At 39.7% G+C, this 24,818-nt stretch overlaps 1 protein-coding gene across 1 annotated transcript in view; it reads left to right on the forward strand.

Moving 5' to 3' along the window:
- ATP10A (ATPase phospholipid transporting 10A (putative)) overlaps positions 1–24,818 on the forward strand; it is a 117,391-nt gene that overhangs the window by 85,626 nt on the left and 6,947 nt on the right. Inside the window, exons 8-16 of the mRNA XM_009472562.2 lie at positions 2,015–2,232; positions 3,752–3,946; positions 5,351–5,912; positions 11,828–11,931; positions 12,104–12,230; positions 14,439–14,623; positions 15,983–16,304; positions 18,263–18,339; positions 22,117–22,242. Coding sequence (XP_009470837.2) covers positions 2,015–2,232; positions 3,752–3,946; positions 5,351–5,912; positions 11,828–11,931; positions 12,104–12,230; positions 14,439–14,623; positions 15,983–16,304; positions 18,263–18,339; positions 22,117–22,242 — 1,916 coding nt within the window. The remainder of the gene's footprint in view (positions 1–2,014; positions 2,233–3,751; positions 3,947–5,350; positions 5,913–11,827; positions 11,932–12,103; positions 12,231–14,438; positions 14,624–15,982; positions 16,305–18,262; positions 18,340–22,116; positions 22,243–24,818) is intronic.

The raw sequence follows: 24,818 nt of genomic DNA on the forward strand, positions 1-24,818 counted from the left end.
GTGACCTCCCTAATTTTTTGAGCTGTCTTCTAGGTTCTGTCATATGAATCAAAGGACAAGGTAGGAGCTGAAAGGAGAAGACAAGGGTGCTGTGCTCTTTGGTTTGCAGCTGTGTGGCTCAATGAGCAGCTGCCCTCACAGAGGGCATAACACAGAGGAGCGTGAATCCCACCAAATAGTGCTAATGAAGGAAACTCCTCAGTCGTCTACAGTTAGTCTACATCAGCCTCAGGAACTGGGCTGCAGGGCTGTATTCGAACTATGGGGCAGAAGCGATCTGCAGTGTGCCCTGCAGTCTCTTCTCCATGTCTCCAAATGCACTATGGCCCTTTCTACCTCCATGGCCTAAATTTTCTTCCAGCAGGAGCCAGAGTGCAGCACAGGATGTTGCGTACCTGGGCATGCAGTTAGAGCAACGACCGGGTGTGTATTCACAGCCAGGACTGGGAAGCTCTCCCAGCTCCCACATTTCAGACAGAGCCTATACATGTTCCAAATGGAGTTGAAAAAACCTCTAATGTATGATACTGTACTGGTAGAGCTATCACTATGTACCGTGTGTGGTCTGATTTCAACTCCTCCAACTGCTTTCTGACAGCTAAAACATGTTTGAAAGTTGCAGCGGGTGGCGAGGATGGGTTTTTCTTTGATTGTAAAGCTAGCTACATTAAAAGTCATCCCATGCCAAACTCACTATATGTAATGCAAGATTTTTCTCAGGAAGTATTTTGGAAGAAAAATCTTTGTGTATTTTTGTTGTTGTTGTTGTTAAATGCCTGAATAATTAACTTACATGCTAGTGATTTATCATTTGACATTAGGAAAACCTAATTTGTTACACCAGAGAACCAAAACGAAGCTGAACCGCAAGTATGTAACTTGTACCGTATATCTTGATGGCATGGATTATTTTGAGACTATAATGAAAAGCCTTTCAATGAATACCTAATGAAGGAATAAATAGATACCTGTTAAAGTGGCATGTGCCTGCCTAATGAATAACCCAGATTATTAAATGCCCATGGTCTTTAGGAATGGAAAAATATGTTATACATCAGTTAGAGCTAAACAGAACCTGTCATTAGAGGGGCTGGATTCCACGGCTGTTTCACACCTCTTTTTTCTGTTTCCTTTTTAACTTCTGTGTATCAAACTGCCAGGATTGGTTTCTAACATTAATTGTCGTTGTTGGATTCTTGACCGGGGAAGCGTTCGTTTAAAATGTATCATTTGGAAAAACTCCTTTGTTCTATTTACACCAGGTATTGCTCACTGCAGCAAACTGTGATAGAAACACGTGTTGCAGCAGGTGAGGGTACCCTGGTTTCGATACTGCATGCTGCCTTGTCCTGCCTTTCATGCTGTTTAGAGAGGAAGGGATGGACTCCAGGAGGAGTCAAGAATCTGGGTTCATGTCTCCACTCTGCAGCAGACGGCCCTGACCTTGAGTGAGGCTTTTACGCTCTCTGTACCTCATCTCTGTATCTAAATAAGGGCAGTAGTGCACTGCAGGTGTGTTGTTCTGAGGACATTTCAGATGTCAGTTAACTGGTACTGGGTAGATGCGACATTTTTGCTGGAAAATACTCTGTGAAATTTCCATGCTTTGTTGGAAAGGACAAGAAAATTTTCTGGATTGTTTATTTCCTTCTCAGACTGCAAGTGAAGACCAAATTATTTGGTTGATTTCATCAGGCTGAGCTGTGGAATAGTCTTCAGGAATGTAGTGAGTTGCAACAGAGTCTAACTGCCTTTCAGAGAGAGTGCGATGATGAGGGAGGCAGTGTATTGCATTACATTTCTAATTATGTTCTCTGCATCCTCCGTTAGACACTACCATTCAATTAAGACTAGACTTTGTTATCCCCTGATAATGGAATCATTCATTCTTACTGTGAAAGCATAGTACAATATTAAAACCAGATCACTTTAACAAAGTCACCGTGTCCATCTCCCTCTTTCTCAGCCATGTTTAACATATGCAACATTTCTCCCTCTGTATTTTTACTGATAGCCAAACGCTTAGCGATGTACCAAGAACCTGATTCTGAAGAAGACGAGGCAGCCCCAAAAGGAGGAACTCTATCCCAGCGCAATAGTATCTGCAGCCATCAGAGCATCAAAGTAATCCACAGAAGCCAGAGCACCAAAACCCACCGACGCACGGGTAGCAGAGCTGAAGCAAAAAGAGCAAGCATACTCTCGAAGCACACTGCATTCAGTAGCCCAATGGTAAGTCATGAGAACTAAATGCACAGTGTGCTGTATCTTTTAATAGAACAACGTCCTGAAAAGAGAAAGCTAAAGAAATCTGTAGCACATTGTGTACCTCTTACAGACTTCATCTTGGCATTTTTTCTTCTGTAGTCACAGCTGTTGGTTCAAAAACAATCAAGTGTTGGCATAGATCTTATCTAAATACCTTCTCTGTGGGAACAAGCTAAAGGTAAAGATAATCTGAAACCTTTGTTTTAGTTATACCTTGATTTTGAAAGGAAGATGTATGCCTTCCCTTTATCTACAGAAGCTGAGAGTAGCATAAGGTTTGAGGTCAAGGATTCTAATTGCTCTGCATATGCCTCTTTTGTCAGAGGATTTTTAAACTAACAAGTGCTGGGCTGGACACTGTATTCCAATTCTTAGACACTGTTGAGCTACACCATAGCATAATTTTTAGTGTGATTCAAGGTTATCAGTGGATTGCATGTGTTGTAGCTTAAAAAAATAAAAAACTTTGCATTTCAAAATGTGAGTGAATTTATGTCCTTACAACTTTGCTTTGTTTAATTTATTTTATACTGTTGTAATTCTGTGAAAGTTTTACATGGGCTGAATGGTAATAAGGGAGCAGAGAAGCCAAGTCTTGTCTATCCAAGGATTTTCCATTGTTGCACTGTTGACACAAATTCACCCTTAAAACAAATCATAAATATAGACACAGAAAGATGCTGTTTGCAGTGGTGGAACTTCTTGATTTCAGTCTAAGAGTAAGGTATTTTGGTACAATTCCAAGCTGCAGTTTTTACACACGGGGTTCTGTGGTTGCTCAGATTCATCAGCTGCTGAACGTCAGCAGATAAAATTCTACTGAAGAAAAAGCCTTAGATGGGTTTATCATTTAATCTTTTGTATCCTTGCATTCTCCTATCTTAAGAAATACCGGAGTTTGCTCTGACGAGAAATAGATTAAATAAGTGGAAAGTGCTGATGAAATAGCATGGAAAGTGCTCTGTGTTTCAATTTAAAAAAACACATTAATTACCTTCAAATGTGTGGATGGTTGTTGTTCTCTAACAAACAATCCAAGATGGTTTCATTTTATTGTGCTAATTTAAGGCCAAGCTTTGAATGTCATTGCTGTCTAATTTTTCCACTCTTTCGGTCTCTGTAGTGTACCACCCTTTAATAATAGATAATAAATGTCTTGAATTAGACAGGAGAGAGGGAGGAATATTAGTATGTAACTTCTCTCCTATCCACTACCCCCAAAGTAGATGAATATTGCCGCTATAATTATCTGTAGTGAAAAAGTTGATAACACAGTTACTCACATTTCCATTTCTATCAGTAGGCTCATTGTTAACTGTTTATTGGCTGGAATGGGTGTCTTACGTTCTCTCCACCTGCAGTCTGTGGTGTAAGGCCACCATAAAACTCTTGATATTGACACTGCTTTGGATGCTTTGATTGCTTGTTGCTGCTTTGGAAATTTGCAGAATCACAGATATTAATCACTGCTATTTATTACCAGGAGAAGGACATCACACCTGACCCGAGCTTGTTAGAAAAGGTGAATGAATGTGCAAAGCATCTGGAGGTCATGAGGAGCCACGAACAGCCATTATCCCATCTGAGTCCAGAACTATGTGACATTTTTGACTTCTTCATCGCTTTGACTATATGTAATACAGTTGTGGTTACTGCACCAAATCAGCCCCGACAGAAGGTGGGTTAAAGAAACAGCAAAAGATTGTTTAAGCCTCTTTTGCATTGATATTAATTTCTCTTGTAAATTGAGGAAATGAAAACCTCCTGTTCTAGTGAGAAACAACTAGAACTGGTTGTGAGACAACTCTTAGAACTGCTATGTGATTGAGCGGGTTTAGTTAAGCATTAGTTAAATGGAGTATGTCAGCTATTTCACTTACCTTCAAGGTAAGATATGCTTTCATCGACAATTTCAAGATACTTCTGAAACTTTCCCGATTTCTTGTACTGTAACTTATTCATTTAATAAATGTAAGTATATGTGTAAGTATGTGTAGAAACTAATTTGTAAATGTGCAAGACTTCCCAGAAAATAATATAAGCTGTCTGTGAGTATTTTGTACGTATGGATTAAATTAAGAAAAGGCTGAGACATTTTTTTAATGTTTGAAAAGATAATATAGTTGAAAAACATTGCTTAAAACTTTCCAATTATGTAAAAGAAGCATCTTAAGTTCATTATGAGAAATAATGATCATTACTGCTTAAATCGGCCTAAACCAGTGTCATTGATGAATGAGAATTTCAAAAACGCCATCCCAAGATGATCTGTAAGACAAAAATATAATGGAATGTAGTATTAAAGCTAGCCAGCAGCTGGAATTTCCATTCTGGAGAAAATTCTGAGAGTTGTTTCTGTTCCAGATTGGAATAAAAAGTGAACCAGTCTGCAAAATGACATGGTTTTGTGCCAGAGAAACATTTGGAGAATGTTCAATTCTGCTGTTTCAGGAATGCTACACTGTTATACAATAATTTAATATATATTACTATGAATATGCTAGTACTATTAATAACATTGTATCTGTAAAAAAAATTCACGTAAACGGAGATGAGTGATGAAACTGAAGCAAAATGCTTTCATGCTGAAAGAGAAGATAGCAGAAATTATTTATTTCAACATATTCCTATTGAGAATGTTGTCGACATTGGCATATTCTCATAAAACTTTTCTGATACCACACTTCTGAATAGAAAACTCTTTCATTAACTTTTTTTTTACTACCTTCACTGAATGTGCACAAAGAATACCAATGTTTCCTACTAATGATAGGTTTTAGTATGCACTACTGGTGGTGGTGCAACATTGATAGTCTGAGGAGCTGAAAGAAGAAAAAATGTTTTTAATGCAAACATACGTCCTTTCACACAGAGGTGCAGTTCTGAAGTTCTAGTAAGTCTTTTGCTGTTGAGTCAGTTTTGTCCATTTATTTTCCTTTCTCAAAATACAAATGCCATTACTTTTTGTTCTCAAAGAAAGTCTTCTCTTTAGTTGGAGCTGCTTAGACTGAATATCAACATGAGAATTCTTTTACAGCTTTTCTTAGGTTTTTGTTCATTGGTTTCTTTTTTGCTTCTCAAGGTTAGAGATCGATATGAACTAAAATCTCCAGTAAAAACCATAGAAGACTTCATACGAAGATTCACTCCAAGTCGCTTGACCTCTGGATCTAACAGCAGCAGTTCATCTAGTCTAGCTACAAGCAAATCAATGCACAGATTTGGTTTAAGTGTGCTTTCATCTACATCTACGGATAGCACTTTATTAAAACTGGAAGAGAAGCTGGCATACTCTGCACAGATGAATAACAACGGCTACAGCTCCCAGCAAGGCCGGACAGCTGTGGGGAGTGGACCTGAGGAAGGAGAACTCCGTTATGAAGCAGAGAGTCCAGATGAAGCTGCTCTCGTCTATGCAGCAAGGGCATATAACTGTTCTCTGGTTGGAAGACTGTCTGACCAGGTATCAGTGGAGCTACCTCACCTGGGAACATTAAGCTTTGAAGTATTACATACATTGGGCTTTGATTCCGTCAGGAAGAGGATGTCAGTAGTGGTCAGACATCCTCTCACAGATGAGATAAATGTTTACACTAAAGGAGCAGATTCAGTTATTATGGATCTTCTTCTACCCTGCTCTTCAGGTACACCTCTTACTTACCTTTGTGGGAGTGGGGGTAGGAGGGAGGCGGTTCTGGTTAACTGCTGAAAAACTCATCATATCTTATTGCCTTCTCTAGCAAGTAGACCTGCCTGCTTTTGTTGTGAATACAGGGAATGGTAGAATGGCAGCCGTCTCTCTTCTTTTACAATACTTTGTTATTATAGCAAATTTTCTGTAACAAATTACTGGTTTCCTCACCTTACAAGAATGAGTTAAATTGATGTCTGTACAAGATCTTCTACTAGCAAACTTTATTTTGAAGGAATTTCTTGAAACTGCCAAAGCAATTTACATTTCTTCAGGAAAACCTGCCTGGTAGTGCCTGGCTATTTGAGTATTTTATATGAAACCCAAACACTTCCTATTGCAGCTCCCCTCTCTGTTTCATTTGTGAATCTTTACGTCCTTTTCACAGAATCATAGTTTGGAAAAGGTTGGAAAAGACCCTTAAGATCATCAAGTCCAACCGTTAACGTAGCCCTTCCAAGTCCACCACTAAACCATGTCCTCAAGCACCACGTCTACCCTTCTTTTAAATACCTCCAGGGATGGGGACTCAACCACTTCCCTGGGCAGCCTGGTCCAGTGCCTGACTACTCTTTCGGTGAAGAAGTTTTTCCTAATATCCAACCTAAACTTCCGCTGGCGCAGCTTGAGACCGTTTCCTCTTGTCCTATTGCTTGTTACTCGGGAGAAGAGACCAACCCCCACCTCATTACAACCTCCTTTCAGGTAGCTGTAGAGAGCAATAAGGTCTCCCCTCAGCCTCCTCTTCTCCAAACTAAACAACCCCCAGAAATTTGCTGCAATGTGTTTGCATACATCAGCGCATTTATGCTGGTTTGATTATGACGCTAATCAGCCACCAAAACAGAAAGGTCGTGGCAAAGAAGGAGAGATGCTGTTCAGGCGAGAAATCTTGCCTTCAAATATGTAGTTGACTAGTAGGGAATAGTTATGTAGCTGTGAACATGGAGTACTTCCCTAAAGCATGGAGTACTTCTCCAGCACTCAGATGTCACATGAAACTGGGACGACTTTAAATAGCTTCTAATTGTAATCACTTAGATTCAAGAAGAACCCTGTAAGCTTTCAGAAGTTAGAGGAGACACACCGGTTTCAGTTTGCATGAATCAGTTTGCATCTAATTTACTGCATTTTCAACACTGAATTTAATCCAGTGTTTAAAGGTTACCCCAGTATGAATGGACAGAGGACGAAAGTGCTAGAGGTAGTTCCCATGTTTCACTAATGCATTGACTTTGTGGTTACTTTGACATTAATTGGAGTAAACAATTGTGAAAGGCTTATACTGTGTAATTTTAGTTTAATGAAATACAGAAAAATGTTGGCATTAGTTTTCTGTTTACAGCCATATAAATCAAAGCTGAGCCAAAAAAATTAAGAGCAACTTGTCCTTAACTAACAACAAAGTATTCATGAATAATTTTCTAGTAAAGATCTGATATCACAGAAGGTACATGGAGCATCTGTGGAAACTTGTTTCCCTCCAGAGTACTAACAGAGAATTTGTAGTACTGAGAATTTTCAATAACATACCTAGAAAATAATGTTTGGAAAAGAGTTCTCAGAATGGGAACTGAGCATTAAAAAGAAAATAAAAGATTATTTTATGCCAAGTCTTAAATATTTTGTCACCAGAGTATGTTTGAAGCTGCTGTGTCCGTTGACAGTAGACTCAATAGATCAAGGAATTTTCAGGCAAATTTCAGGCAGATCTAGGACCCACCCAGGTAAAAACAGCAAGGCCTGTTAGAAAACCAAAGAATGGCAACATTACCAAAGGTGGTGGATGTCAGAGAAGGGGAAGCAGAGTTCCTGAAGATCAGTGTTGGCAGTGAGCAGATTCTGTAGCTGGACAAATACAGCGATTCCACCATCTTTACAGGCAGGTGAATTGAAGGTGGCTTTGAAACTGTGCCCTTTTTTTTGTTTTGTTTTTAGCACAAATTGAACTATAAGTTTTAGTATATTTTGCTTTTGCAAGCAATGTGAAGTGCAGCCACTAGAACCTCATAAGCAGTTTCCCTTGATTTCTAGCTCTCTAAGCCACTGCTGGCTTCAGTAATTCTGTATGTTTCAGCTCATCTGTCTGAAAAACGTTTGACATTTGTCTTGAGCAGCTTCGCTCCTGGAACTGAATTCGCAGTCTCTGCCTGCAGTGTCCTAATGTCAGTGGATATGTTGTCAGCTCCTGAGGGAACGGCATCTTTTTCCTGTTACAGGGAGGTATTCCCCAGGTAGAGGGAGCCTCAGAAAATTTATGCTGTGGCTATTATCTATATCGCGGGATCTGTCAGCGGTTTCATCCTGTTCTCTGGTGATGGTGGAACATGGGTGTGAGAGGAGATGTAATGCTACAAAAATTCAGGCATTTATTGTTTCAAGGAATTGACCAATAAGTGAATCGACATGACAGCTAATCCCAGTGCTCTTTGCAGTCTTAGTGCCTCAGGGACATGTAAATTGTACACCAGCCAAGCGTGCATCTTGAGACTTTGTGGTACTTGTGCCCTTGGACTGAAGGACCGAGGCAACACTGTGTCCGTAATCTCCCAACTCAAACATCACATGGCATGACTGGGTTCTATCAGGCACAAAGGTCCCTGTTTGGGAGGAAGAGTATTTTAAAACATGGCATGAGGAACAGCCCAAAATCAGAAGCAGAAGTATGATGTTGTAGCTTCAGCTGTGTCTTACAGAAAATCAGAAATCGCCATAAGCTTCAAAACTTAAGAAGTTTCTGAAATGACTCCATTTGCTCTGCCTGTATATCTAGTTGAGACTGTGAAACCTGATGTTAGCATACAGATACTTCCAAAATCCTTGAAATTATTCCCATGTGTGTTGGTTTCACTGTATCTCAACAGTCACCATGTTCATAAATAAGACAGTTACTGTTTGAGCCAATATCCAGCTCGCGCAGGAACTGTGAACATAAGTCATTGAGAAAGCAATGACTGGGTTGGCTTTCCGCAGCTTGGAATTGTGGAAGGAAATGAAGCAAGCAGAATGCCACTAGCTCTCTGTCGTTCTTCTGGAGAAGACTTATTTGCTGGTTTTCACTGACATGGTGCATGTGGTCACACTGCTCAGCATAGCCACTGCAGCCCAGCTAAAAAGAATCTCCACAACTGGATTTTGTCTGCAAGAGATTCCTTCCCCCCTTCTAACTTCTGAGCACGAGGTGAATCTCAGCCACACAAAGAGCTAGAAGGGGGTTTAGCTGTCATTGGTATGCTGGTGGAGGAGGGAGATGCAGTCTTCCACGCTGGAATTGAGAATTCGCACAGAAAATGGTGTGCACATCTCTACTTGTAGAGAATTACTGGCTTTGTTCATTGAAGGTGGTATAAGCATTTGACATTATGATCACTGCATTAGCACCCATGGTATTCAGACAGATCTGAAGTGATTAACACCACTTAACCTTAAAGGGATAGAAACAACTTTTGATGTGTTTAAGCACCTATTCAAGTTTGCACCATTTGGAATCAGTGAGTGACTGAAATAGCCACTCCCATAAGACAATTTCATGTGGGATATGCAAAAAATATGGCATTTCTCTCTAGAATAGTAATGTATCACAATAAATTAGGAAGAATGCTTGCCTACTTTGTTCTTCTAAAGTTAAAAAAGCTGAGTCATTAATACAAGAAGGCTCCAAGAAGGTTTGCTGCAGTACTTCTCCCAGAAAAAAAACATTCTTATATTACACAGCCAAGTCACATATGCCAAAAAGATTATCATGCACACATAGAAAAGAAGCTAAATGAGACTCTGTTAGGCTGGCAGTTCAGTATGTGTGTATTTCCACTTTATGTTGCAGCTGAATCTAGTTGTGAGCTGTTTTAATAGCTTCTGAAGGAACCTGGTGGTGTGTGTGTCGGAGCCACAAGGTATAGTGTAAGAAAGGGCTTTCCAATTGCAAATAATATATGTAGGGATGTTCTTCCACAGTAATATATCTGTATTGTCCCTTTGAGAAAATCAATAGTGGTAGCATAGGTATCATTAATAGATAGATGGACAGGCCCACCAGAATATTCCTGCCAGTATTCACCACATGACCTTAGTCATAGTCGGAACTGAAAAGAAGGTATGCATGAAGTACCACAATCTTCATGGAGTCCTGTAGAAACAGCTGAGTATGTACACTCCCAGCTTTACAGACCTAGAGAGGATAGGACAGTCTTTAAAGGTGAGAAAATAGCTATATAGTGAGTAAAATGTGCTGATACATGGTTGAGATAACAGGAAGAAAAACCAAAATATTGGGATTACAAGCTCCCAGCTCCTTCCTTCCTACAACATCAGTACTTGTATGTGTTTGTGCTGGAGCCTCTGAACACCCAGTTAGGCACTGTGCTGCTGTATAACTACCAAAGTGCTGAATGCTATGTAAGTTCATAGACAGACAGATAGATGTGTTTATACGTGGTCACACATAGCAAGATCAAATTGGGTATGAATGCACACTAAGAAAATGGGCACCAGAAAGTATAAACAGTGAGATATTTGTGTCATCTGATTTAGATAGCTGTATTAAGCGCTTAATATAAGGATATAGTGCCTGTAGGTTCTCAGTATGGTCAGCTGAGAGAGGTGAGCACATCCAGTGGTGAACTGAGATCATATGTAGTAGGTCTCTTCAGGTGCTCAGACTTCTGGTGATGAGTGGCATTCACCTGACTCTGTGACTGGTTACTGTGCAAGTACCAGCAACACAAATATTGCATTAAGGAACAGCTCCAATTACAAAATTGTAATCCTGAAATGATTCTACACCCCCAAAAAACATGCAGACTTCAGGAAAAAAAAATTATATGGCATCAGGGAATAGGAAAACCTGGCATAAGATACCGGTCATTCTCACTCAGTGGTTCCAATCTAAAAACTTACTAGCTTGTACATTTATTTTAGTACTAACCCTGCAATTCATATTATTTAAGATTGCTACTACAGTAGATTGTACATGAATCTGTCTTGATCCTAGATGATAAAAAAGATGCATATCACCTGTTTTTAACTTTTGAAGACATCATTTCAGGTAATGAGATGGAACAAAATGTGTTACCATCATATTTATTACTCTTTTTTGATCACAGTGTGAGCACATTGAACCAATCCCAGCTAAAGAGAAAAAAGGAACAGATGCTTAGTCCTGATTTTGAGTTCTTACACATGGTTTTAAGTGAAGAGTAAAGCTAAGTGGAAGTTGCGCTGCTGCATTCAAGGTAGAAGCTGGCTGTGAGGTCTACACAAGTGTAAATTCTCTTCTAAATGAAATCACAGTCATACCCAGAACTTCTTGCATTGACTCAGTCTGATAGGTAGTATCAGTCTGATAGGTAGTATCAGTACAGCAGTAGCAGAAGTACCTTCATACACTTAGATATACAAAACAGAGCACTGTTTCTGGTTCTTTTGAGATATTAACGTTGGTGGAAAACTAAGTGCTGTTTTTAAGTAAGTGTCATTTTTCTGCACACGATGAGATGTGGAGAAGCATTTGCTGGTAGTGTATCTGAAATCATACTTCTGTTTCTGACATTGTTTGCTGTGAAGATTGTCATGATTTCTTAAAGTATTCAGGCCAAACAAGTACTTAAGGAGTAAGAAACAGGTCTTTCTAACACACATTCACAATGACTTTTGAAGAGAGAAGACAGAAAAGATAGAACAAAAAGACAAGATTTTTTTTTTTCTAAATGGAGTGTTTTACTTGAGTTTCCCTGGAGACATCAGCAGCTCTTTAAAAGTATCAGTTATAAAGTGCTGGTACAGTGAGTACTGTAGACAAGTTTTTATTTTCTGAGGCCATTCAGCTGCTGTTATTTTCAATCACTAATTTCTTTTTTTATTCTTACCTAGATGACCCTCGGGGCAAACATCAAAAAAAAATCCAAAGCAAAACCCAGAATTACCTTAATCTGTATGCTGTAGACGGGCTGCGGACCCTCTGTATTGCAAAAAGAGTAAGTAAATGCAGACTCTTAGTTTGCTTTTAAGGAGAGTCTTGACAAAGATTACTGAAGGCATTTATTTATTAATTTACTGTTCTTGATTCAAATCTTTTTCATTTTATTCTGTATAGTATGAATGCCTCTGCATCACATTGACTGTGCCCTCACATACTCTTTTTAATAGGTTCTCAGCAAAGAAGAGTATGCCTGTTGGTTAAAAAGTCATTTAGAAGCAGAATCCTCTATTGAAAATCGTGAAGAACTTCTGTTTCAGTCAGCACTGCGGATAGAGAAGAATCTGCACCTGCTAGGTAATGAAATGAGAGCTGGACATGAAATTAAAATGTGTTAAAAATCCTGTAAGCGTGGCTATGAAATCCGTCCTTTCCCTTAAATGGTTTCTGACAGTACAGAAATTGGCTTCTTTTGGACTTTGTCGTGGCTGTCATGTGCAGCAGCACAAAGGCATGGGATATAATTAACGTAACAGACATACCCTGTTTTCCTTGCTCCTGCCATAATTTTATCACTAGTGAAATGAGTGGAGTAATACCAGGGATGAATTTGACACAATATCGTAAATGAGAACTGCTGCTGTAAACAGGAGGAGGAATTGGCCCAAACTGACTACAGAATTTCGTTAGTTTAGTGCCACTTCAACATGTCAGAGACTTCCATGACTGCAGGGGCACCAGAGAGCAAAGCTCATAAACTGCATTTGTGAGAGGCACCAACTCTTATATACGTCAGGTTTGGCTCATGCACTCAGGGCCTGTGTATTCTGTGGAAGGGGACTGCAGTACTTCATAATGATGCAGTTAAGATCAGTGTATGTAAAATGTATTCCAAGAACTAAGTCATACTCTTCCTCTGCTGAGTTGAGATGTTGAAAGCACTGGGACTCTAAAATGTGTATATATTCACTATTACTCCAAGCATCCAACTGCTTTCTCTGGCAAAGAAACAGGGACAGCCATAACACTCTTGGAGAAAACAACCTTCACTAATTGCCAACATGCCTGTCTCTGGGAGATGAGATCCACCTCACCCAACTTCTGATGTATCTACTACGGATCTCTAAGGCTCCCCAGATAAACAATGGAGAGACAAAAAAAGAAAGTGCTGTTCATTTGGTCTTAGATACCGCTTTAGGATTAGATGAATCACACCCTTGAACTATCTGTTTCTCTCCTCTGACTTAAAGGGGAGCATGAGGTGACTAATTTGGACCACGTTAGTCAGGAAGATCTCACCATGGTTGTGCCTGTTGGCTCTGGCTGCACTCTGGGAGGAAGGGAAAAATAAAAAAGCGAAATTGAACTGCCAGCAGATAAGTGAGCTCTAGCCAGAAGTAAACTACCCATTCAGTCATTCCCCAAGAACTTCATACTTTGGTTTGTATCTCGCAATGATCAGTTATGATTAGGTTGTGGAAATAAAAAAGTGAGTCTGGAAAAGGAATATCTTTTCCTTTGTACACTGTTTGGATAATAATAGCTTTCCTGACATTGCCCTAAGAATGTGTTTCCACCTACATGACTGGTGCTCAGACTTCAGGTGGACTTACATTGCTAAAGTGTTTTTTTCAAGGAACATCCATACGAATAACAAATAGCTGAGAAAAGTTTACTTTGCTTTTCCTGTTGTTCCAGGTAACTTGCATGTCTGTCACCTCCTCATTCTCTAGTAGTGAGGGCTTACATTTCCTCACTTTGAAGCCTCTCTGAAACTCAGTGGAGCACTGATGGATCAGTGGTGACACTGAACTTGGTCCTGAGCGGCTTTTGCTACAGTATTTGAAAATCTTGTCTCTGTCAATTGATTTATGAAAGCATAGGAAAGATACTCAGTCTCTTATAAACAGGTAGAAAGAAACATTGAAAGTGTGGAAAAGCCACATTTTACTTTCACATCATGGTCAACAGATTTATGATTTATTCTCTGCTATATCTCATTTGGCAACCAGTGTCTTTCTGCAAGAGCAAAGAAAGAGCAGCAACAAGGCAGGAAAAGGTTTATGTCTGCAGCCTAATGTGCTGTTGCCAAGCTGCAGTCCTGCTGTCATTCCCCTTCAAAAGGGAGAAATCTCTAGTGACCCAGTCTCTTTTAGTTGAGGAAAGGCAGTTAAGACCCTTAAGAACTGAAATGATCTCCTAGAAGCAACAATATCTTCTCTAGCAACATTCAGAAGAAATGGTGAAGATACAGAGCAGAAAGAAAATAAGAAAAGATACATCAGCCTTGTGAATCTCTGAGACTAGAAGTGACATCAGCTGGCTTTTGTAGTTTTGAATTCTGGATTTTTTGTCGACTGTTGATGCAGATGATTACCCCAGCTACTTTCTGCTCCTCGCTCTCGATACCCCAAAAAAGCTGCCCGAATCTTGCAACCATTGGTAGTTTAGCTATTTCCCAATAAAAGTGACTGCTGGTTTTTTTTAAAAATCCAAACTTACAATTTGAGGTGAACCCTAAGTGTTTATTTAATGTGCAGTATTTTGCTTTTTCTATGTGCTTAGGTGCAACTGGCATTGAAGATCGTTTACAGGATGGTGTTCCAGAAACCATTGCAAACTTGCGCAAAGCTGGGTTGCAGATTTGGGTTCTTACTGGAGACAAGCAAGAAACAGCTGTTAATATTGCATATGCCTGCAAACTACTAGATCACGATGAAGAAATCATCACTTTGAATGCTGAATCACCAGTAAGCAGATCCAATACACAAGTTGACTTGTGAACTAGCTTTGCTTTATTTTCAACTTGTACAATTAAAAGTTTGATGGCTTTTTTTTCCTTTCCCTCCTTTTTTTTTCTTCTTTGCCTGCTTCATCCGTAATTTTCAGGTAGGACATGTCTTTGAATACTTTTCAGTGAATCATGCTTCTAAGTCATAGTGTCATGTATCATAAACTTATTGAAGACATGTAACTGTGTGTAGTGGGCTCCGCCATGAAGGAAAATATGCCATAGCAGCATAAATGCCTTTCTTTGGTACGCATTCTCAAAATGTCCCTTGTTTTGCTTATTGGCGCTAATGGGTCTCCAAAAGCAACCTGTTCTTAAACATGTGTTGAGGAAGAAAACAATTGATTACCTATTGAGAATTTGTGCTTTACTTTACACCACTGAAATGTACTATTTAGATAACTCAGTCATTCATGTTTTCTCAGCTGGCTTTTTCTCTGGAGATAGAAGCAATACTTAAATTTCAATGCTAACAGTGAGAGTCAGAAAACCAGATCTACAGTAATGCCTTGCTTCCTAACAGACCTTTTCTAATTCTTCTGAATTACTGATCTTTCCTGTGCTCAACTTGTTGCAAGCAGACAGTCACAAAGAGTTCACTGATACGATCTAGCATACAAGGAACCAGACTGATAGTGCTATAGTCCTTTAATGGGGTGATAAAATTGGACTTCAGATCAGCAGAGGAGAGGTAGGCCAGCAGTATCGAGCTCCAGTTTCTTTCGAAAAGGAAGAAAAGATAACAGCATTTTCCGTTCTTGAGTGTATCAACTGAACTGGTAAATTGATTTTCCATGATCTTTCTTTTTTGTCATACTTTGCTGTAAGACCAATAGCATTTCATTTTAAATGTTCATATATTCTCAATAACATCTTTTAGTTGAGTATGGCTAGGAGAGAGAAATCAGCTTAAATAACCTTTAATTGGCCTCTAACAATGCATAACTATTTGATCTGAGTTGTAGGCGTGTACATTGTGTTCATCACCATGCTTAACTTGGTACTGATACTGATTATATCATTTCCCAACACTGTTATTCTGAGAAGGAGCTAAAAGAAATTAGTTTAGCATACAATACTGCATGTTAAAGAGGAATTAGATTTTAAGCCTTTCGAGTCCTCATTGCTGTCATATCTTCTGCAAGAATTATGTGTGTTTAGAGCAAATAGAAAAGAAGATTATTAGAAATTAAAACTTTAACAGTGCAGCAAATATAACACAGTCCCCATATTCCTTATGCCTAAATATACAGCAAACACAATCATTTGAATATATGTTCTTTTCTCTTAAGTGTATTTATGTTTAATTTTTTTTCAGGAGACATGTGCTGTCTTGCTGGAACAGTGTCTGCAATGCGTAGAGTCTAAATTTTCAAACAACACAATAGACGAAGCTACTGGAAACATGACTGTTGGGTTCACCCCTTTCTATCCACCCTCTTCCCCTGTGCTTTCCAGCTTGGGCCTAGTGATTGATGGAAGGACTCTAGCTTATGCCCTGGAACCTACACTAGAAGATAAATTTCTTGCACTAGCCAAGCGATGCCGTTCAGTACTGTGTTGTCGCTCTACCCCACTCCAAAAGAGCATGGTAGTGAAACTAGTCAGAGACAAACTCAAAGCAATGACCTTGGCAATAGGTAAATATCTCAGTTTAAACTAGCCTGCCCGGATGTGTGCCTTGAGAATTTTGACTTTTTGACTTGCAATAGGATCCTTCCAGCTGCCTCACAACTCAAATAGCCTTCCAGTTTTGTCTGAAAATGTGTCAAACAACTCTAACATATTTACTCTAACATATTTATTCAAAACCAAGATAGAACTCTGGAGCAGTATTTGGGATTTCTTCCTACAGAAGTTAGGTAATCTTCCTACAGAAGTTAGGTAATCAGGACCCAGGTATGCTATGAGGTTGTGGCATGTCCGAACACAGCTGTGAAGAATTGGGTTAGCTGATGCTGTGCAGAACACCATTTTGCAATCACTGTATTACACAGAACAACTTTGTGCTCAGTGTTGTTTCCTCCAATCATGTTTAAAGTCAAGGTCCTGCATTTTTCATCACAAGTCGGCCATACAGCATAGGATATGAGTTGGCCTTGTCAGTATAGAGAACGGATTTACGACTGGCATCGTGCCAGTGCTTACACTTCTTCCCAGCTAATCGCTCAGTGGGCAAAGGGGAGATTTTGTCAGTCACCCTGTTTTAAATCTGGCAACATCTTCCATGTTTGCATGATTTTTACATAAGAAAAGTCAACCAGCTCTTCTTTCCCTATCTCAAGTTCAGGCTCGTGTTGCATTAGAAGATATGATTGCAGTATATATTGTCACAAACACACTAGCTGTCTTGATTAATCATAGCAGCAACACATGTGGGTTGGATCTACCTGTGAGAAACCCTAAGTGTATATAATAATTGCCAGACTCCTGTGACATCCACATCACCAAATGTGTGCTGATTATAATAATCCTCATGCTCACTATATTATATCTAGCTCAAATGTGCCTTCCTTGTGCTGAATTTATATCTTTCGCTGACTGACTGCAGACATAATCATTTGCACGTTGTCAAAAATGTCTGGCTGGTTAACTTGAATTATCCAGAATGCTTAAAAACACTAGTGGAGAGTGGGCAGCTTGTGTTTTCATTCTTTCTGAACGTCTTGAGCCTGTGAGTTGAACACAAGCCCCTGCTCTGGCTTAAAAGCGTAGCTGCATACATCCTCCCTTTTAACCAACATGAGCTAACTTGGGGTTGTGTTGCACAGCCACAAAGACATCAGCTTTGTCAGGTGAGCAGATACCACTCTTACATGTGCCAACAGCAGGGAAACTGGAGTGAGATGTGAATGTACACCTCAGCCACTGAAGTTTAAAACCACATGTCTTTCCATCAACTAACAGTTTCCTTTTCCACTAGCACACTGTCTGTAAATTTAAGAGGTTAAGAAGTAGATGCATGTCCCATTCTCGTATCCTTTCTATGGCACCTATCACTTGTGGTGTCACAACTGGAAGGAGAGCAAGGGATGGTGACTGTGCAACCATTGCAGTTAAATCTACCTGTGATGAGTGTATTAAGGATCTTGGACTGGTCAACCCAAGTCAAGAATTCATCTACTTTTTAACTTTATTGTGTTTTTTGCTATGTAGACATTCTCATTGGCTTTAGGCCTCCTTGCACATTTATTCTTAGTCATACCTGATTGCAGGCAGACTGTTAATCAGGAAGCAGAAATACCGGGAAGCTCATTCTCAGCCTTCCAGTGTTTTAGTATTTGTGCAGTTCAGGCCAGATACTTGAATTTTAGGTCTTACTAAAAAGAGAGGGATTTGTTTTATTTTTACTTTTCCATGATAAAAGTCTACAAAGATCAGAATGTCTTGGCAGCTTTGCCAAGCTTTGGACCTTATATTCCAAAGATGGATCCTTTCCTACCTCACATCTCCCTTGCTATACTCACCCAACACTCAGTACACATGTCCCTTACTATACTCAACCAACACTCAGTAACAACTGGTTTTCCTTTGCTTTGCTGCTGCTAACTTTTCCCAGTCTACTAGTGACAACAAAACTGTATCTTGTCATCTTTAGGTGATGGTGCTAATGATGTCAGCATGATCCAAGTGGCAGATGTTGGCGTGGGAATCTCTGGTCAGGAAGGCATGCAGGTAACGTTGCTCATTCACTGAAAAGCACTCCCATGAAAGGGTGAAATAGGCAATCCCCATATGTCAGCTTGACCAAGCTGCCTTTGAACAGCCAGCACAAATAAAGGAGAAGCGGCAAGTTGTGCCCAGGAGTGCCAGTTGCACGTTGTAAGGCTGCTTTCAGCTTGAGTTAGAGCTTGTGTTTGCTCTCAGATCTGCGGTGAGTTTAAACATGCTAGCTTCTCAGAAAATTCAACTTATCAGATCCCTCTAAGCAATATGTTTTAAGAAATCATTTATTAAATACTGGTTTAAAGGAGGACAAAAGCTCAGCTATGCATTATTTAGGAAACAAAGGTTCACCTTATTCTGGCTTTTGTTGTCCTCTCTCCTGTATTGCTTGGGTATCCTTCTCCTGTGGAGTAGCTGCCCAAGCCCATCCAGCTGATGCAGCTTATTTGCGTGGTGTGGTGGTGATGCTTAGCCCAGCCACCTACACATCTCACTCACTCAGCCTATTCAGACAGCAGAACAGTGAAGAAAGAGAACATTGCAGCCCTTGGCAGAACCACTGCTCCCTACACACTATTCCAAGTCTTGGTTTTCTCTTCATTTCTTGCCACAGGGAGCAGCAAGATAAGGGGACTTGTCTTGTAGTCTTTTGGATGTATTCAGCCTGTGATTACTGTATTTACTGCTGTATTAGAGGCACTTCTCCCATCCCCAGAAGACAGGATGTATATGTACAGGATGTATTACCTATTACCTCTGCCTCCTCTACTGCCAGTGCAGTTCAGTTGCAGTGTTAGCACCAGACGTGGCAGTAAGACACAGAGAATGAGGAAGATACCTCATTTCCACAACCTGCCTTGTATTTGGGCTGGGTGCAGACTGATTGCATGAGAAAACAGAGTAGCTGAGTATATGACAAAGAGCTCTTTAGAGAAGATGGGAAGCGTTTCCATTCTCAGGACCAGACCTAACTTAGTTACCAGTGGGTGGTTCTCTGACCCACATTGCATTTTTTGCAACACTGGCTAGATGTTTTGCTCAAAGGGGAAGAAGGGCTTCCTTCACACAGTGCACAAGTTGGCTATAGGATTTTATTCCATGGAGTTTCATGAATATTGTCATTTATTTGGGTCAGCACACAAATTTATGAAACAAAAATTTAACTGAGCTATGAACTTGGATGTCAACTTTGTGCATTTTCTGACATGCAGATGACCAGAAGCTAGGACAGTACTCTGGAGGAAAGTCAGTAGATGTTTTTCTTATTTATTCATATGCTCTTCCGAAGGCATCCTCTCTTGGCTGTTGTTGGAGGCTGGATACTAGTGAAGATGGGCTTCAGCCTGACCCAGCAGAGCTATTACAGTTGTTCAGCTTCTTGTAATCATCCAGTGGGTTCAGTCAAAGTAATCTCCAGGGCAAATGGATGTCCATCAGCACTCTTCAAACAGACAGATTTCAGGCCTGCGATCCATTAAAAATGCTTCTCCAAACATGTTAGCAGCTGTAAATTAGACTGGAAAGAAGCTACCACAAAAATATTCACAGATTGACTGTGCATATAGCATCCCAGCCATAGACCCTATGAGTCTGACTTTGATGGCTGGAGAGGGCAGGAGAAAAGGAAGTCTTGGATTAAGCTGATACCAAGTGTATTTGTTGTTCCACAGCCTTCACCAGGCTCCGAGAGCTTTACATAACTTCTGCAGCATCACTCTGCAGGGAGTCCAGGCTCCAGAGAGCTCAGAGGAGACTGTTTTTGTGGGGTCCCCTCCAAGCCTATGAATTCAAAAAAATCTGCCCCAAACTCCGTGGATCTTATCATCTCTTATGCACTTAGCAGCTCCTATAATCTATGTATTAATTCATATTACTTTTTTTCCTAATGCAGACATGTAGTGCTCATAGCATTTTTTTTACTCCTCTCCCCATTATGCCACTTTCAGTTGAGCTCATACACTTACAATAACCAGTTGCCAAATGCCCCTGGCTTTTGTGGTGTATTCAAATCTGAAAGCTATTTGCTCATTAACCCATTAAACTACCTGTTTTTTTCTAAATGAATGGAAAATGTTTATAGATCACTTCCTTTACTGCAAGGTCCTAAGGAACCATGCCTCTTCACTATAAACAACTGTCAGAATCTTATACATGCAGGTACTCGGAAGGCGTTGAGCATTTAGATGTCTAAAACGGCAATACTCTCTGATGTATTTTCTTTCCACATTCTGTGGAAGCATGTGGAGCATGAATCACTTTTTCCTGTGAAAAAGCTGGAAGAAAAAATAAAAATGTGAAAATCAAGGGGATATTTTGAGACAAAATAAACATGCAAATGTAATTGGATAACACTATCTTCCTCACTATGTTCCTCACTGAAATCAATATGGAATAAAAAAGAAAAAAACTCCAACATTTCTCACAATGTGTTGTGAAGTACTATGTTAGGAGCACAAATGAAAAGAAGCTAATGGTTTTGTTTTAACATTGGAATAGGCTGAGATGGGGTGGAGGACAAGAAAGCAGATATAGCACAGCTCTGTTCTCCTCAAACTGCAAGACAGCTGTATGTCTGCAAGACAAATCAGACTGTTCTGTGCAGGGAGGCTATAACAAGTGTATCTCAATACCTGAGAAATCCTGGGATGTGTCAACATATTAAAAAATGTCCCAGTGCTTATATATATCAACTGCTTAAATTACAATGCGTTATTACACCTTCTCTTGCATACTGTTTTAGAGTTTATTTTAATAGCTTCTACAAGCACTTACTTGGGAAAACTGAGCTCTTTTGATGATTTACCAAGAAAGAGAATTAGGAAAAATTAAAAGGAAAGATGTCTCTCATTTAAAAATACAGGCAAAATATACACGGTAGGGTGTGAGGAAAACTGCTCCTTTGGAGGTTTTCACCTTTCCTCATGTTTTTGCTGAACTGTGAAAAGAAAGTTGATATCAAAATAGAAAAAGAAATGTGAAATAATATTAAATGAAATCTTAATGTGATCCTAGGGATAAAGAAAATCATGATACAACTGTGATAAGACCATCATTTACAAGAAGGTCTCATCTAGATGTACAGTACCCTGAATTTTAGTCAGAAGTAGAGAGAAACTGGGTGATTCATTTTGTCAATGTGATTTGGCAGTCTGCACAGTCCCAGAGGAGTCTCAACTAGTGTGATTTTTTCATACACAGTTTTAGAAAACAAGCGATTTCAAAAATCCTCAGAATACTGATATCTCGGAACAGCCAAGTAAACTTTATAAGCCAGGATTGCAAATGTAATTTAAACTAATATTTTTATTGTTTTGTCTTTTAAAGTCCAGTAATTATGATGCAACCACTTAATTGTGCTTTTCTTATTTTATTCTCTGGAAATTCATTTTGCCCTGTAAGTACCCTGTAGTTTTTACAGAGAAAGATGTTACAGCCACAAAGATGTTCACACACGGGCCCAGAGCCTTCATGCTCATCCAACTGCCATTGCCAGCCATTCTCCCACCTCTCACTTTTTGCTGCTGCTTGTCACGATCTGGAACGTAGACTGTAATCTCCTTTGGGCAAAGACCGGGTCGCCTTGCATGTTCTGCCAAGCTGCCGGGTTTGCTCACGGGTATTCCAAATCAATGCAGCAATAGCTGCATTTCAGATGCACTGTAATGGATTTCATTCGTCATCAGTACAATTTCCATTGACTGTATGAGTTGAGAAGACAACTAGATTCACTGTTGGTGTTAAAAGTGACACTTTACAATAATGATTCCAACTTTTCTTTCATTAAAGGCGGTGATGGCAAGCGACTTTGCAATCCCAAGGTTCCGGCATTTGGAGAAGCTTTTGCTTGTTCATGGCCACTGGTGTTATTCCCGGCTCGCCAACATGGTGCTGTATTTCTTCTACAAAAATGCGGTAAGTGTTTGACTTGGCAGCTTTATGCCACCACATGTTTCCAGGGTTTATTTTGTGCTAAGTGAGCATTAGGTCAGCCTTCAAATAATTTATAAATAAGCTGCAAAGAAATTTGCAAAGTTGAAAGACAGCTGGCTGCCATTTGCAGAAATACAGGACCCATTCCATAACAGCTACAGTGTGCTGCTGAATGTGCGAATTAGGTAACAGAAATAACAAGCACTGCTTAAGAAAAGTTTCTTTATAGAGCAGTTTTGCAGAATTTAGCTGGCTAGACACGGGAGTCTTTAATGCCAAAGCCATCCAGCATTAGTTCAGAGTAGCAGTTGAGTGTGTTTTCTCTTCCTGACCCTATCTCATTGTTGCTTATGAATCATTCTACATATTCCCTAGTGACTTGAGATAATTTGAGTCCTCTCTGTGTCTCAGATGCAGAGACTGGGAATGTTTTTTCTTGATTTATCTTACTCCCAACTAACCAAAGGAGTTCATTAGAAAGCACACCGTGGTAGAGAACAGACTACAGGTCTGCATTTCCTCCCTGGTGTACAAAACAGGAGTTAGTCCAGTACTGGGCACTAAGCCAGTAGCAGCTCAACTCCTTGGCCCTAACAAAGGCCCTTTCCATTGATCTTGGAGTACAAAGATGATTGATTGAAAACTGCCTAACAAGACAACCAGGAATTCCATCAGCTGGGTGGGAATCACTGGCAGGCACACAGATCTGCTCACTTGCAGCACCTACAAATCACCTTGGGAGCAAGGGATATGAAGAAGCAGGAAAAAGAGGAGAGCCAGAGCTCTCAGACCTCTGTTTGCTCCAGAGGACAGTGTGTGAACTGTGAGCAGGAGACTGGATTTTATGCTCAATATTGGGAAAAAAGCAGCTCTCAATTTTGTAGAAGTTGCTTTCCAAATTTAATCTAATCCTCAATTTTTTTAATCAGTGGCAACTTTTTAATGCAAATTCCTTTTGGCGTGACTAACCCCCGTCTGACCTCAATCTGAAGGTAGGTATTTTATCAGGAAAAGACCATAATTTGCTCAAAATTTTGAACATCATATGAATACGTAAAGGAGCTAAAGAATTAATAAAGCGTCTTTGTGTTAACACAAGCATGTTGAAATACCTTCTGTGGTCTGATCAGAAACTGCATGCAAGCATCCTTCCAGACACAAAAGAAAGAAGGGACTTGGACAGTCTGAACTGCTGCCTGAGTCTGAAATAGCAAGCAGATTTAAATAATGCTGCACTGAGTGGAAAGCCACCTGTTGAAACACAACAGTGAAATATGTGCTGGTGTTCAAATGCCTGAGTTTTAAGGCTTGGTCCTGAATGATGCTGAATGTCTGTACTCCCACCCCCAGTCCTGTATGTTTCCAAGATACCGCTTGACAGTATTGAATCTGAACTTCCAAGAAGTGTATGCAGAGCCATTTTACATTAAAATTAAAAAAAAAGAGAAGTAATACACATAAGACATTCCAGCAATCAGCAGCCAGAGATGTTGTTTATACATCTACATTTTTGTTCAGCTCTTGTAAAATCTTCCATTTCCTTTGGTACAACTCCCCTTGATTACGAGTATTATTTCTCATGCCATTTTTAGAAAGACATTTTCAGAAGCTGCTGCCTCAAGGCTAGAATATAACTGAAGAAATCTCTTTGTGTTGGCTCTGCTTTGGCAGCCTTGAGAGCTTTCTGAGCAACACTTATTGCTACTGACTCTAAAACTGTAGTGTGGTATCCAGCATACAGACATGAATATGTCTGACACAGTGCCTGCCCTTAAGGAAAGAATATTCAAAAATGAAAGATGTGAGCACCTGATCCTTTTGCAAGGAGACTGTTCTTGATGATTCTCCGCAGAGAGTCAAGATAGCTACATCGCAAATGTTCTGCAAGTTTTCTGTTTCCTCAAGTATTTTTTCCCCCATTTGCTCATATGAAATTTTCCATTCTCCACTAGAACCTATCTAACTTAAAGTTTAAATTCCAAGTTGCTGCAAAAGCCATTTGGAAACTCGGATGACTTATCCAAGAAGATGTTTGGCTTGGTGGAGATAATAAAAAGACAAGTAAAATATAAGATAAACATAGCATGACTGGAAATACCTAAGCTTGATGAAAAGGGATTTCATGTAAACAAAATTCTACCTGCAAAAGCATGCACTGCTTCTTCCCCTTTATACATTATCTCTGCAAGACAGCACTGGACATTTTTTGACATATACTCCGTTCACTGAGAAATTCTGTCTGGGGCCACATTCATAAGACAGTCTCATCTCGGGGGAAAAAAGGAAATATTTGTAATTTAAAATCTAGTTCAATTTTTATGTAAATTTGTTTTGACTTTTTCAGGGGGGTAATGCACAGAAGCAAGAGGGAACATTATATTTGAAATTAAATTAAACACTTGTTTAATCCAAAATAAAATTCCAAGGGAAAAAAATCTGATTTAAGCTTAGTTACTGAAATGTCATTTATTTGTACAGCTTTCTTTGACAGCACTGCTGAGACCCATACTAGAGATGGTAGGAAAATTTTCAGCTGACTGTATTTTCATCAAACTACC

Source organism: Nipponia nippon, unplaced genomic scaffold (genome assembly GCF_047370975.1).
Source record: "Nipponia nippon isolate SJK-2023a ecotype South Korea unplaced genomic scaffold, ASM4737097v1 scaffold_2, whole genome shotgun sequence".
NCBI lineage: Eukaryota > Metazoa > Chordata > Aves > Pelecaniformes > Threskiornithidae > Nipponia > Nipponia nippon.